This window comes from Dipodomys spectabilis, unplaced genomic scaffold (assembly GCF_019054845.1).
Source record: "Dipodomys spectabilis isolate Male_0828 unplaced genomic scaffold, ASM1905484v1 ptg000328l, whole genome shotgun sequence".
Classification (NCBI taxonomy): domain Eukaryota; kingdom Metazoa; phylum Chordata; class Mammalia; order Rodentia; family Heteromyidae; genus Dipodomys; species Dipodomys spectabilis.
The window spans coordinates 143,653-157,965 of NW_024871005.1; the positions used below are offsets into that span (position 1 = coordinate 143,653).

The 14,313-nt window shown below is 39.5% G+C and overlaps 1 protein-coding gene across 3 annotated transcripts in view; it reads left to right on the top strand.

Moving 5' to 3' along the window:
- The first annotated feature begins 6,019 nt into the window (after window positions 1–6,019).
- Rragb (Ras related GTP binding B) overlaps window positions 6,020–14,313 on the top strand; it is a 36,377-nt gene continuing 28,083 nt past the window's right edge. For all 3 annotated transcript variants that reach the window (XM_042702547.1, XM_042702548.1, XM_042702549.1), the window contains exons 1-3: window positions 6,020–6,637; window positions 7,545–7,578; window positions 10,906–11,005. In XM_042702547.1, coding sequence (XP_042558481.1) covers window positions 6,546–6,637; window positions 7,545–7,578; window positions 10,906–11,005 — 226 coding nt within the window. In that variant the 5' untranslated portion in view covers window positions 6,020–6,545. The remainder of the gene's footprint in view (window positions 6,638–7,544; window positions 7,579–10,905; window positions 11,006–14,313) is intronic.

Here is a 14,313-nt window from a genome sequence, read left to right on the forward strand (position 1 = left end):
AAATTTCACAGTATTGTGGAATAATGATGCTCATGTAAAGCCACAAGTTCATTCTAACTTTCCTGGAGCATATTGTCTATCACGGTCTATAACATATAACGGTGTACACATATACACCACATATATAAACTATCTTTAGAACAATTTTAGATTCATAGCAAAATTGAGCAGAATGTACAGAGTTCCAATGTACCCTCAGTTGTCACTCATACACAATTTCCTCCACTTTCCACATCTTCCCTCAGATAGTTTCTAAGGTCTGTAGTTTATCCTAGAGTTTGCTCTTGGTTTTATACATTTTATGAGTTTTGGGGAACACATAATATATATCCAGCACAATTGTATAATACAGAACAATTTAATTTCTCTAAAAATCTTCCATGTTCTGTTGTTTACCTCTCCCTACCTCCTGATCCATGGTAACTGGTAGTGGTCTTTTTACTGACTCCATAGTTTTCACTTTTCCAGAAAGATGTATAGTTGCAGTGATATAATGTAAAGCCTTTTTAGATTGGCTCCTTTTACTTAATAATATACATTTAAGATTCTTCTTTCCATAGTTGAATAATGTATTTCTTTCTAAAACTAAACACATTCTATTGTCTATTTGCATCACAATTTACCCATTCACTTACCAAAGGACATCTTGGTTACTTCCAAGTTGGGCAACTGTGAAGGAAGTTTTTAATAAGCATCAGTATATAGGATTTTCTGCAGAAACAAGTTTTCAACTTACTTAGGGAAAGCCAAGGAGTGTGATTGCTGGGTTATATGGTAAGAGAAGGTTTAGTTTTGTAAGAAACTGCTAGAGGCTAGAGGTGAGGGAGTTGTTATATTTTATGATTTGAATATGAAATATCACCACACATGAAAGGTTCTTGTGTTGACTTGTGGATTCAATCATTGAGATGTGATTGGATCTTGAGGGCTCTGACTTAATAGATTTATGAATCCAAAATGGATTTATAATTTAATGGAATTATTGGTAGGTGATAGAAACTTTCAGAGACAGGACCTGGTTGAATGAGCTAGGTCTTTGGGGACAGGTCTTGGAGAACATAGCTTGTCTTGTTCTCTGCTTCCTGGCTTCCATGAGATGAGATGCTCTGCTCTATGACATCCTTCCTATGATATATAGTCTCACCATTAGGCAGAAACAACAGACTCAGCAAGAATGTACTAAAATCTCAGAAACTTTGGCCAAAACAAATATTTTCTTTTTAAAGTTATTTTTCTCTGGTATTTTGTCTCATTGAAGAAAAATTAACATGGGGTGGGGGAGATATGATGGGAAATTGTAATCAAGAAACCAAAGCCTCAGTTAGGAGGCACTTGGTATTTTGTCCCCACTGTACTGAAGCTTGAACTTAAGAGCCTTGTGCTCATACTGTTTGCTTCCTTGCTCACAGCTGATGCTCAACCACTTGGCCACACAATGACTTTTACTTTTTGCTGGTTAATTGGAGATGGAATTAATTTTTCTGCTCAGGCTAGCTTTAAACCTTGATCTTCTAAGTCTCAGACTCCTGAGTAGCTAGGATTGTAGGTACAAAACATTGGTGTCCAGCTTTTGTTTTGTTTGTGCTTTGAGATATAGTACACAGTATAGTAATTATAGTAAATAGTAATGTATTATACATATTAATATATCTTGTATGAGTAAGTTTCAAATGTTTACACCAGAAAAAATAAGTATTTGCATTACTGGATGTATTTAGATTCATTTAATTATTCAGAACCATATACATATATTTTACAAGTTTATACATATATGTATATAATTTGTCAATTTATAATCTAAAAAATAAAAATTTAGAAGATGAAACTGGAAAACTAACCAATTGGATGTACCTTACTACATTCTCATCAGAAAGGATGGTATTTCCTGTTGTTTGCCATTCTCATGAGTGACTAGGATTGGAAAGATATTGGATTTGAGAAATTCAATTAGCTATGAAGAAGTATCTCATTGTTCTATCTATCTATCTATCTATCTATCTATCTATCTATCTATCTATCTATCTATCATCTATCTATTAGCTATGAAGAAGTATCTCATTGTTCTATCTATCTATCTATCTATCTATCTATCTATCTATCTATCTATCTATCTATCTATCTATCTATCTATCTATTTATATGTTGGTCCTATGGCTTGAACTCAGGGCCTTGGTGCTGTCTCTGAGCTTTATTGTTCAAAGCTAGCATTCTACCACTTGAGCCACAGCTCTACTTCTAGCTTTTTTGGTGGTTAATTGGAGATATGAGTTTTATGGACTCACTTTCCCAGGCCAAACTGCAATATTCATACCTCAGCCTCCTGAGTAACTAGGATTACAGGCAGGACTACTGTTGCCTGGAATCATAGTTTTACTTTTGAATTTCCTAATTACATTTGATGTTGACTGTATCTTCATATGCTTATTTTCCATAGGCATATCTTTTTTGGGGGGGAGTATAGGGCTTGTCTAAAATCCATGGCCACCGGGCTGGGAAGGTAGCTCAGTGGTAGAGCGCTTGCCTTGCATGCATGAGGCCCTGGGTTCGATTCCTCAGCACCTTATAAGCAAAAAGAAAAAAGCCGGAAGTGGCGCTGTGGCTCAAGCGGTAGCGTGCTAGCCTTGAGCTGAAGAGCTGAGGGACAGCGCCCAGGCCCAGAGTTCAGGCCCCACGACCGGACCCCTCCCCCCCAAAAAAATCCATGGCCATGGTGCTGTTTATGAGGTATTTTTGTTCAAGTCTAGCACTGTGCCTCTTGAGCTACAGCTCTTCTTCTGGCTTTTTTGGTAGGTAGAGATAAGAGTGTCACAGTCGTTCCTAAACCATAAGCCTCAGATCTCAGGCTTCTGAGCAGCCAGGATTACAGGTGTGAGCCACTGGCACCTGGCAGGTATATCATCTTTAATGATGTATCTGCCTGAGTTATTTGCACATTTTTCCATATTTTTAAAAACCAGTATCAGTTGTACAAGGGGTTTTGTTTTGACATGTCCTTATCTGCCTATAACATACCTTGATCAGACCCGCTCCCTCAGTGTCTCTGCCTCTTCCACATTCCCATTTCTTAAAACAATTTCTATGCGCTTCATTGTTTTATTTTTACATGTGTTCATGAATTATTTTGACCATATTCACCCAGGTGCTTTAATGGGAGCACCTGTGTTTCACAGGAGGACAGAGACCTGGAAGAACTACATTCATCTGTCAGATGTCAAGCAGAAGGACAAATATATGTTCTTCATATATTACCAGTTTTATTCACCATACTGTGTGCAGAGTACTGCAATTTCCTCTGGAAGGTTGGCTCCACCTTTTCTTCAACAATGAGAGTATCTGTCACCCTAGTGATCCAATCCAAAGGTGGGTTTGTAGCTCGGGGCCCTTGAAGACATGGGATTCATGCATCTGGACAAAATCTCTCAGCCCTGAGGCTGCTAGCTTGTGCACTTAGCTTTAGCTGGTGGCCCATGATATAAATAAACCCATGATATGACTTTCTGCATATACATTGGAGAAACAATGGTGTTAGTGTGAGGCATGGTGGCTCACATCTGTAATCTTAGATGCTTGAAAGGCAGAGATCCAGATGTTTGAATTTCTAGGCTAGTTTAGGCAAAATGTTATTGAGACCTGCATTTCAATATAAGATGGGCATGCCAGCACACACTTGGAACTCGAATTGTCTTCATATTTTTCATTTAGGGCAATTTATTGTTCATATGTAGAAAGGGAACTGATTTTTTTCCCTGCTGTTTGTCATGGTTCTTGAACTCAGGGCCTAGGTACTGTCCCTGAGCTTTTCTGCTCAAGGCTAGGGCTCTACCACTTTGAGTTACACTCCACTTCCAGTTTTTTTGTGGTTAATTGGAGATAAGAGTCTTACTAACTTTTCTGCCTGGGCTAGCTTTAAACCACAATCCTCAGATTTCAGCTTTCTGAGTAGCTAGAATTACAGGTGTGAGCCACCAGTGCCCAGTGGGAACTAATTTTTTAAATTTTTATTTATTTTTCTGTGCCAGTATTTCAGGGCCTGGGTGCTGTTCTTGAGCTTTTCTTCCTTTCTTTTTCTTTTTTCTTCTCTCAAGGCTAGTACTCTACCACTAGAACCAAAGCATTACTTCTGGCTTTTTTGGTGTTAATTGGAGATAAGTCTTGTGGACATACTTTTTTTTTTTTGCTGAGGCTGTTTTTGAACTGCTAAATTACAAGTGTGAGCTACCAGCACCTGGTTATTTATTTATTTATTTATTGTCCAACATGGGGTTTCAACTAAGGGCCTGGGCACTGTCCCTGTGCTCTTCAGCTCAAGGCTAGTGCTCTATCTCTTGAGCCACGGCACCACTTTCGGTTTTCTGGCAGTTAATTGTTGATAACAGTTTCACGGACTTCTTGCCCTGGCTGGCTTTAAACCATGATCCTCAGATCTCAGCCTCCTGATTAGGGTTACAGGCATGAGCCACCGGTGCCCGGGCGATTTAATTTTAAATATAATTTAATTGTTCTCATTAAGCTGTACAGAGATGAGCCACCAGTGCACAGCTGCAATCCACTTTTTAGCTTTGTTAGGTATAAAGAAATCTGCTCTGCTGAAATTAATATAGATATTCCCATCTTGTGTGCATGTATGTGCATACATGCACACATACACAAAGGGTCTCAGATCTCAGCCTTCTGAGAAGCTAGGATTACAGGGGTGAGCCATCAATGCCCAGCTGTAATCCTTCTTTTTAGCCCTTGTTAGGTATAAAGAAATCTGTTCTGTTGAAATTAATATAGATATTCCTATCTCCTTTTATTTAGCATCATTTGAGGGACTCTTTCTCCATTCCTTTAATTTTAGTATATACTTCTGTGTATTTAAAATTGTTTTCTGTAAATAATAGTTTTTTTTCAGGTCCTGGGGCTTGAACTCGGGGCCTGGCAATGTCTCTGAGTTTCTTTATAGGCATGAAAGGAAGAGATAGAGGATGATAGAAGCACAAGTATTACATGTTAATAAAAAAAATCTTAAAAGACATGTGTTTTTAAAAATGAGATGGGTCTGGTGGAGGTGGCTCATGCCTGCAATCTTAGCTACTCAGGAGGTTGAGATCTGAGGACCGTAGTTCGAAGCCAGCTTGGGCAGAAAAGTCCATGAGACTCTTATTTCCAATTAACCACCAGAAAAATCTGGAAGTCATGCTATGGGTCAAACAGTAGAGCCCCAGCCTTGAGCAAGAAAGCTCATTGACAGCATCCAAGCCCTGACTGGCACAAACAAACAAAGAAGATAGATGTGTGTGCTAAAACTCCAGATGTCACCTGGGTTCCAGTTATAATGTACTGAATGTTTTCTATGTGAAAGACAGGTTTTAAAAAAAAATACATTTTTATTATTATCTTTAAGTAGTTGTACAAAGAAGTTCCCATTCTACAAAACAGTATATGAGTACAAGGTGTCTGACAGCATTGTCACCCATCGCTCCTAACCCATCTCTTCTCTCATTTTTTTTTTAAAATTGAGATTAGGTGATTACATAAATTTCACATATTCCACAGTATTGTGGAATAGTGATACGTAAAGTCACGAACACATTTTAACTTTCACAAGACAAATTGTCATTATCATGGACTATAAAGTTAGTGAATTCTATGAGCTTTGACAATAACAAACTGTGAAAGACAGTTTTAAGCGCTTTAGATGTATTAATTCATTTAATTATAACCTCAATTACAGGAACTAATGGTAAAGAGCAGGAAAACAAACAGTGCTTTTCTTTCCCAGCGGTAAGAATAAGCTGCAGAAAAATCCACTAGCGTGGAGGCACTGGAATTGTTAGGGACCCTTTAATTCTCGGCTTTCAGGTCCGCCTCGGACCCAGAGAGCACCCGCACCACGTGACACGGATGGACACCACTCTGCTTTTCCCAGCGCAGTCTCTATGGTATTCTTCCCAGCCCACCCTCCCCTTGGGCAGCAGCGATCACGTGATAGGCTCTGGGTTTACGGGGAGTTCTCACGTGATCTCGGCCTGCAGTTGGGTGACTTGTGGTCTGGTACCTGGGCTCCTGAAGGGCGGGCGGCTAGGTCGTCACGGCCGTCGCCGCTAGCGGACTTCATCTGGAAAACCAACTCCGGACCCACTGGCCAGCTGCTTCCGAGGCATTCACCGTCTAGGGCATAGGCCAGCTCTTTCTGCCACCACCGCCTTTACGGTCCCGCACGTCTTTGCGGGTGAAGTCACCTTTGGGTTTGGAGACCTTGGGGCGTGAGGCCCTAACTAGGAACGACCGCTCCCCCCCCCCCTTTCCCTCTCATCTCCCAGCTCTTCCTTTGCATCACCGAAATCACTCAGCTTTTGCATTTGCCTGCTTAGCCGTGCCTAGAGACCAAGTTTGAGCGGTAAAGGTAACGGTGGGGAAAGCGGCCCCCCAGTGGACATAGGCGGAGACGAGACTAGAGCCGGCCGAGGGGCCGCAGGCAATGAGAATAGGCAGTCGAGGGGGGTGATCAAGAAAAAAAAGTACTGCGGATTTAGAAGGCACTGAAAAGGACTTGTTGCACGATGGAAGAATCTGACTCTGAAAAAAAGATGGAGAAAGAGAATCTGGGGCCGAGAATGGAACCTCCACTAGGGGAACCGGAAGGATCGCTTGGGTGGGTGAAGGGTATTATTTCAAACCTGGAAGGGAGGGTGTTTTAATTGAAGAGAATGTTGTAGATGAATCCCCTCCCCCGCACCCCCAGGGATATATCGCTTCAAATTGCTAGCAGTATAGCATGCTTTTGAAAAAAGGAATGGTGCCAAACTAGGTAGAAACACTTTTTGGAACGGGGCTGATGATATTCCTAGTGAATTTGGATAGGGGGTGTAATTGAGTTCTAAATTGCTTTGAATTTTTAATAAAGGTAGTTGGGGATGACATGAGGGACAGGATTGATGTTCCCTGGTCAGCTTACTGGCTTTACAGTGTTTTCTGTGCTAATTTGTAAATGAATGTAAGATTTATGTAAAATGTATGTTGTATGTCTGATGAGTAAAATATGACCTGGAACGGACAGGTGACGAACCAATGATACTTTCCACATTTAAAAAATGAGAAACTACATTAAAAAATACAAAGTTGCCTTGAAAAGAGAGCAAATATTCAGACTTGGGGTGTGGCTTACGTGGTACAGTGCCTGACTGACAAATGTGAGGTTCTGAGTTCAAACTTAAGTACTTACCCAGAATAGAAAAGATTCAAATGTGAAACATTGATTTATGAAAACACACATATATGTTGCTGTAATTTTTTAAAATGGCAGAAACTGAATCTTGAATTTCAATGGCTCATTGTATTCCTAAATATGCTTCCTAGGAGATATCTCCTGAGCTTGTATTTAGGGGATGGGGAACCACATCCAACTTATAATTTAAGAAAATGAGGGCCTCTGATCAGCTGAGATCCCACACAGCTATACTCAGTTGTGTTATACATGCTCTTGCATATCCACATTTATTTGTATTTCAGTTTCTGAGGCAATTGGATCATGGAAACTGTCTTTTGATTTGTATCTGCAGGTGGGTGCTACCAAATACAGCCATGAAGAAAAAGGTAAGATGTGTCAGGTACATCAGAAACATGAAGGTAAAGGTAAAAAAGTTGCTAATCAGGAAATTTGTAGTATTCGTGCGTATAGTATGTGTGTATGTGTACACACATATATAACATTCTTCCTGGACTGTTGTAGGAATCTTCTATGTTGTTTTTCTAACTCTTCCTCCCTTATTTGCTGTTTGATATAGGTGTATGGGTGAGAGTGTGTGTGCACGTGCGTGCGCACGCACACATGTACTAGTACTGACACTGGCACTGGCACTGGCTACTGTCCCTTAGTTTTTCACTCAAGGCTGCTTTACCACTTGAGCCACAGGGCTGGTTTCAAACCATAGTCCTCATGTCTCAGCCTCTTGATTAGCCACCAGCACTTGGTTCAGTTTTTTCTTTTCTTTTCTTTTTTGTTGGTCATGGGACTTGAACTTAGGGACTGAGTGCTGTCTCTGAGCTTTCTCGCTGAAGGCTAGTGCTCTACCACTTTGAGCCATAGTGCCACTTCCAGTTTTCTGGTGGTTAATGGGAGATGAGTTTCATGGACTTTCCTTCTGGTGCTGGCTTCAAACAGCAATCCTCAGATTTCAGGCTCTTCGTAGCTAGGATTACAGGCATGAGCCACTGGCACCTGGCCTGTTGTGTAGTTTTTAATACAAAAATCTGACTGGGCAAAATCATGTACATACAATAGAGAAGCCTCTACGTGCACATTTATTCTAGCCCATATCAAATGATAACATTCTGGGATATTGCATGACTTTTCTGACTCTAATTAGATACTCTTTCCTTTGTACTCTGGTTTTGTGCCTCATCTTGGGATTTAGGTAGATTCACTTAAGGGTTCATCTTTAGAGCTAATGTCTTAAACTTTTGGGGGCTTCAGTTTCTTCATTTGTATAATGGTGGTAATATTTCCTATCTCATATTACCTGCCTGTTTTGTGAACTTTGAGTGACTAAATTACTGGAGCACTTCAGTTAGTACCTAACATGATGATCATTGGCCTTTTATAAGCAATTGAGTTAAATCTTTCTATTAAAACAAAACAAAATAAATGTTTTTAGCCTTAACTTTGTCTATCAGTAGTTCAGATGGGCTACAGAAATGTTCTTGATGAGTTTGTCTAAAGTTGCTATTAATAAAAGTGCTTTAATACTGCCAGGAATTTTTACATGATTAAGAGCAAAAATTAGCTTTATTTAATCATCTCATAGTGTACACATATATAAAAAATGCATCCTAGAAATTTTTGTAGTCTTTTAGTTGACAAATTTGAAAAAGGACAAAAACAAACTTTTTTTTATATCTGTACTTGAACTTGAAATCAGGGCCTAGGTGATGTCCCTTAGTTTAGTGTCTTTCTTTTTTTTTTGTTTTTTGTCGGTCTTGGGGCCTGAACTCTGGGCCTGGGTGTTGTCCCTCAGCTTTTCAGCTCAAGGCTAGTGCTCTAGCTCTTGAGCCAGAGCACCACCCGGCTTTTTCTGCTTATGTGGTGCTGAGGAATTGAATCCGGGGCCTCATGCATGCAAGGCAAGAACTCTACCACTGAGCCACCTTCCCAGCCCTCCTTAGTTTATTTTCTTAAGGCTGGTGCTCTAACACTTGAGACATACCTCCATTTCCAGTTTTTTGCTGGCTAATTGGAAATAAGAGACTCATGGATTTTCCTGCCCAGGCTGTCTCTGAACTATCATCCTTAGATCTCAACCTCCTGAGTAGCTAAGATTACAAATGTGAGCCATTGGTACTCAGCTAAAAACAAACTGTTCTAAACCAACTTTACACTGACTCAGGAATGATATTTCCTTAACGCAGTGAAGTTGTATACATTTTTAGATTGGATCAAGTCTGTGTGAATTACATTTCATTAGTACTCCATATGTGTAAAAGAATTTGGACAAAATATCTTGGGATTGAAGGTAGAACAAGTATCCTTTTATTTGAAATTCAAGGCAATTTAAAATATTTCATAAATTTTAGATATGAAAAGACTCTTAAAGTCATTTCGTTCAATTCCTTTCTAGTGCATGAATATTTAGCCTCTTTTTTGATAGCTGTCTTTCTATTAAATGCTAGTAATGACACAAAGCCTTACTTTCCACTAGACAATTTGGGAGGTAGATTCATGACTCAATGGTAAAGCACCTACCTAGCAACAGCAAGCCTGCAAGGCTCTAAGATCAAAGTCTAGTAACTATCAAAACAAGGAAAAATACAAAAATACCCACCCAAACTCTCTTGCTTTGTATCTTTGTTTTTGGTAGCTTTACTGTTACTGGAAACATGAAAGGATCTCACTCTGCCCTTCAAGGGCTTAGAGTAGTGAGAAATACGTAGTACATTATTGTCTGCAATCATATAACAGTACCACCATGGGACTGAGGTAAGACACCTATGTCAGTAGGGGGCACTGGGGTCAGAGAAGCTTTTTGAGAAGATAATTACTGAGCTAAGTCTTGAAGGATAAGTGAAACTTAAATGAAAGAAAAGACAATGGAACCTTATTAACAGAATAGTATGAATTCTCAGGAGGACCAGTGACAAAAGGACTATATGTCATTGAGTTCTATGTGGCCCGTGCTTCCCTGGCCTGTAAGGGCAGGAGATAAAGACAGAGAAGTATAGACTGGATCTATACTTATAAGTATATTATAAGTAATTTGAGGACTTAACTTGTAGGCCATGAGAAACTTTTAAAAACACGAAGGAGTCAGACTCTAGTGCCTAACACCTATGATCCTAGCCACTTGGGAGGCTGAGATATCAATATCTAGGTTTGAAGTAGAGGTATGGCTCAAGTGATAGAATGCTAACCTTGAGCAGAAAAAGACAAGAGAGTATGAACCTCTTGAATTCAAGCCTAGTGCCAAAAAAAAGAGAGGCCATGTAATTAATAGGGTGATTGTAGGGGTAAATGGAAGTAGTAATGAGATCAAGGGTAGAGATGGGAAGTTTGCCCTTGAGCAGGAAGAGCAAGAGCCTTTATTACACTGAAATGCCCTGCTAGACGGTTCAGTGCATCAAACACTAGTTTCCTCTCAAGATGATATTTCTTCAACCTGTGCCTAAATATATTAGTATTACATATTAGCATAAATTCAATGGAGTTTTATTGCCAAAATGAGATCAGGTAAGTGATTGGCTCTTGGAATGCTAGGTATATCTGAATTCACCATTGGTTTTGAAACATGTTACTTGCTGGTATTTGTGCCTAGTTGTTGAGATGGTCATTTCTGTGTAAGATCAAATACAGGAGAGAAATCGGACCTTGTACACTAGATATTTTCTAGGTTGCTAACCTTTGTTTTCTTTTCCCCACTTTGTCTGTAGGTGCTGTTGATGGGTAAAAGTGGGTCTGGTAAGACCAGCATGAGATCTATTATCTTTGCAAATTATATTGCCAGAGACACACGTCGTCTTGGTGCAACAAGTAAGATGTTTTATCTTATTGTGAAGTGAGGTGATCTTAACTGTTAATAATCTGCATAACACACTTGATGGCCATAGCTTGTGCATGCAGAGGTTGAGGAATTTGTTTTGGAGCATGTTTTTCTCTTCTGCATCTCTTCTCCTCAGAGTGATGTGGCCTAATTCTGGTTATTACTTACTTTCCTGGGAAGCTTTTTTTTACGTTGTGGGTTGCTTACAAAGTGGAATGCCCTTGTCCAATTTCTTGTTTGTCCTGCTGTTTCTTAAGAAAGTATAGAAAAACACTTTTGCTTGTTCATTTTTGTGGGAGAATGTTTGTTTTTAACTGATGTTACACCAAGGGAAATTAATAGATATTAACAAGCATATAGTAAAATCTCCTAAGATTTTTTTTTCTCCTAAGATATTTTTTTAAGTAATAGTTCTGGTCCCCATGAAAAGGTAAACTATGAGAATAGGGAAGAGGGAGACCAATCTGCTCTATACTCTTCTTTTCTTTTTAGATACACATAGGTCTTCTCATGGGAGTTTTTACTCTGACTTGGGAAATACACTACTGCCCTTTATAATTCAAATGTTAGTATAGACTTGCTGGGCTGCCATACCTATGAAGACAGTGAATCTAGCACCTTGAGAGAACTGCTTTGTCTCTGAGCTTAAATGGCATTTCATTTTTCAAGCAGCAAAGAATGTCTGGATTTTGCCTTGGTCCTTAGCTTCTAAGTGAGGGAGTCATTGCCCTAACTGGCATTCAAACATTCCTGTTCTGGGTTTCTACCATTGTGAATGCTTTATGGGACAAGTCACTCTATAAGGTGTCAAGAATAGTAACATTATGCTCCAGACCCTAGGATACCAAGGAGAAGGAATCCTTATTTCTTTTCTTATGGGATTTGAAAGTTTAGACTTTCATTATTGGGGCACCTATTTCTTTGATAGTCTGTCCTCAAATATTTGAGTATATCCGAAGTCTTAATTTATCGTTAGTCATTTTCTGCCTCCCAAATCATATTCAGTTAAACATATCTAGTTTCTCTATCTAGTCTTCATTTTATGTTTTAGAATTAGAACTCAGAAGCCAGGTGCCAGTGGTTCATGCCTGTAATCCTAGCTACTCAGGAGGCTGAAATCTGAGGATCACAGTTTGAAGCCAACCTGGGCAGGGAAGTCCATGAGGCTCCACGAAAAACTACCAAAAAAAAGCCAGAGAGTTTGTATCTCAAGTGATAGAGTGCCAGCTTTGTACAACAGCTCTGAGATAGCACCCAGGGCCAGAGTTCAAGCCACAAAACAGGCAAAAAAAAAAGAATTTGAACTCAGAGCTTCATACAGGTATTCTATACGCAAGCCATGTGCCTAGCTCTTCATTGCTTTAGTTATTTTTTTAGATAGAGTCTTAATGTTTTTGTCTACAGCTTCCCACCTATACATCCTTATGGAATGACAGACATGCACCATTGTACCTGACTTATTTTTTCAGATAAAGTACTGCTTTTTACCTAGACTGGCCTTGGTTTTTTTGGTTGGTTGTGGGGCTTGAACTCTGGAACTCTGGGCCTGGGTGCTGTCCCTGAGCTCTTCAGCTAAAGGCTAGCGCTGTACCACTTGAGCCACAGCTCCACTTCTGGTTTTCTGGTGATTTATTGGAGATAAGAGTCTCACAGACTTCCTTATCTGGGCTGGCTTTGAACCACAATCCTCAGATCTCAGCCTTCTGAGTAGCTGGGATTACAGATGTGAGCCACTGGAGCCCAGCTTTTTTTTTTTGCCAGTTCTGGGGCTTGAACTTGGTATCTGTACTCTGTCCCTGAGCTTCTTTTGCTTAAGGCTAGCACTCTACCCTCTGAGCCACAGCACCACTTCCAGCTTTTTCTGCTTATATGGTACTGAGGAATTGAACCCAGGGCTTCATGCATGCTAGGCAAGCACTCTATCACTAAGTCACATTCCTAGCCCCCCTAGACTGGCCTTGAACCACAGTCTCCCATTCTCTGCCTTCTGAGTAGATGGGATTATAGACATGAGCCACCATGACTAGCCTCTCTTCCTCATTTGACTCATAATTTTGAAGTATTTTAAAGGAGTTATTCAAATGTTTGCATTTTTGAATTGACACTTGAGTGCAGATGTTTTTGGATCATTGCAAAGTGGGCCTATTACATATCTTATTCTGGACATTACATTGCTGTTAGCATAGTGTAACCCTTGTCAGGGGCAGGTTTCATTATATTATACTAAAAACACTTCAATTCATATATATATATATATATATATATATATATATATACATATATACATGTATATGTATATATATGAGAATACACACATATATGCATTCTTCTGATTCTTATGCAATTAGTATTTATGCCTATGCATAAGCTCTTATTTATACTTAATGACTCAGTTTTTGTTAGCTCATGAAATATTTCAATGCCCTGTGTTTGTTAATTATGAAAGCCAAGACAAGTCACTGTTTCTTAGGTCCTCACTTTAGGATTTTATCCATAGGAAAGGGGTTGAATCCAGTTATCATTTTGACTACTTATTCTCTCATCTGATATATGAACTGTCCTTCCTAGCTCTGTACAGTTTGTACATTGAATAAGTATCTCATCATAATTTCTGTGGTATATCATACATATAGAGCTGACATCTGGCCTCTGAAAAGGCAGCTTGCCAAATATCTGTCTTGATAGATACATTTACAATTATTTTCTTCTAAGTTCAATATTTGGGCCTAGTATTTGTGCGGTTCCAATAGATTACATGAAGCTAATATTTATCAAACTGTTGGTAGGTTCATCTACAGTGTTTTATTTACTTAAATCTTCATAGTAACTTTCTTCTGAGAGATGATAAACATATGACAGAAAATTATGTTGACTCAGCTAGTAAATCTGAGAGCTAGACTGCAACTCTATGCTCACCTTCTGTTTATCACATCACAGCCTATCTGGTTTACACTACTCTTAACAATTCCCAACAGGCTTCTTTCTCTTTGTGTTTTAAATTCTGCACACTTTATTGAAATACTTTTTCCTATATCAGTGATACAAAAACTGGGATTTTGGGCCTGGGAAGGTGGCTCAGTGGTAGAATGCTTGCCTTTCATGAATGAGGCCCTGGGTTCAATTCCTCAGCACCACATAAGCAGAAAAAGCTGGAAGTGGCACTGTGGCTCTAGTGGTAGAGTGCTAGCCTTGAGCTGAAGAGCTGAGGGACAGCACCCAAGCCCAGAGTTCAGGCCCACGACCAACAACAAAAAACAAACACAACCCCCCCCCCCCAAACTGGGATTTTAGCTGATCA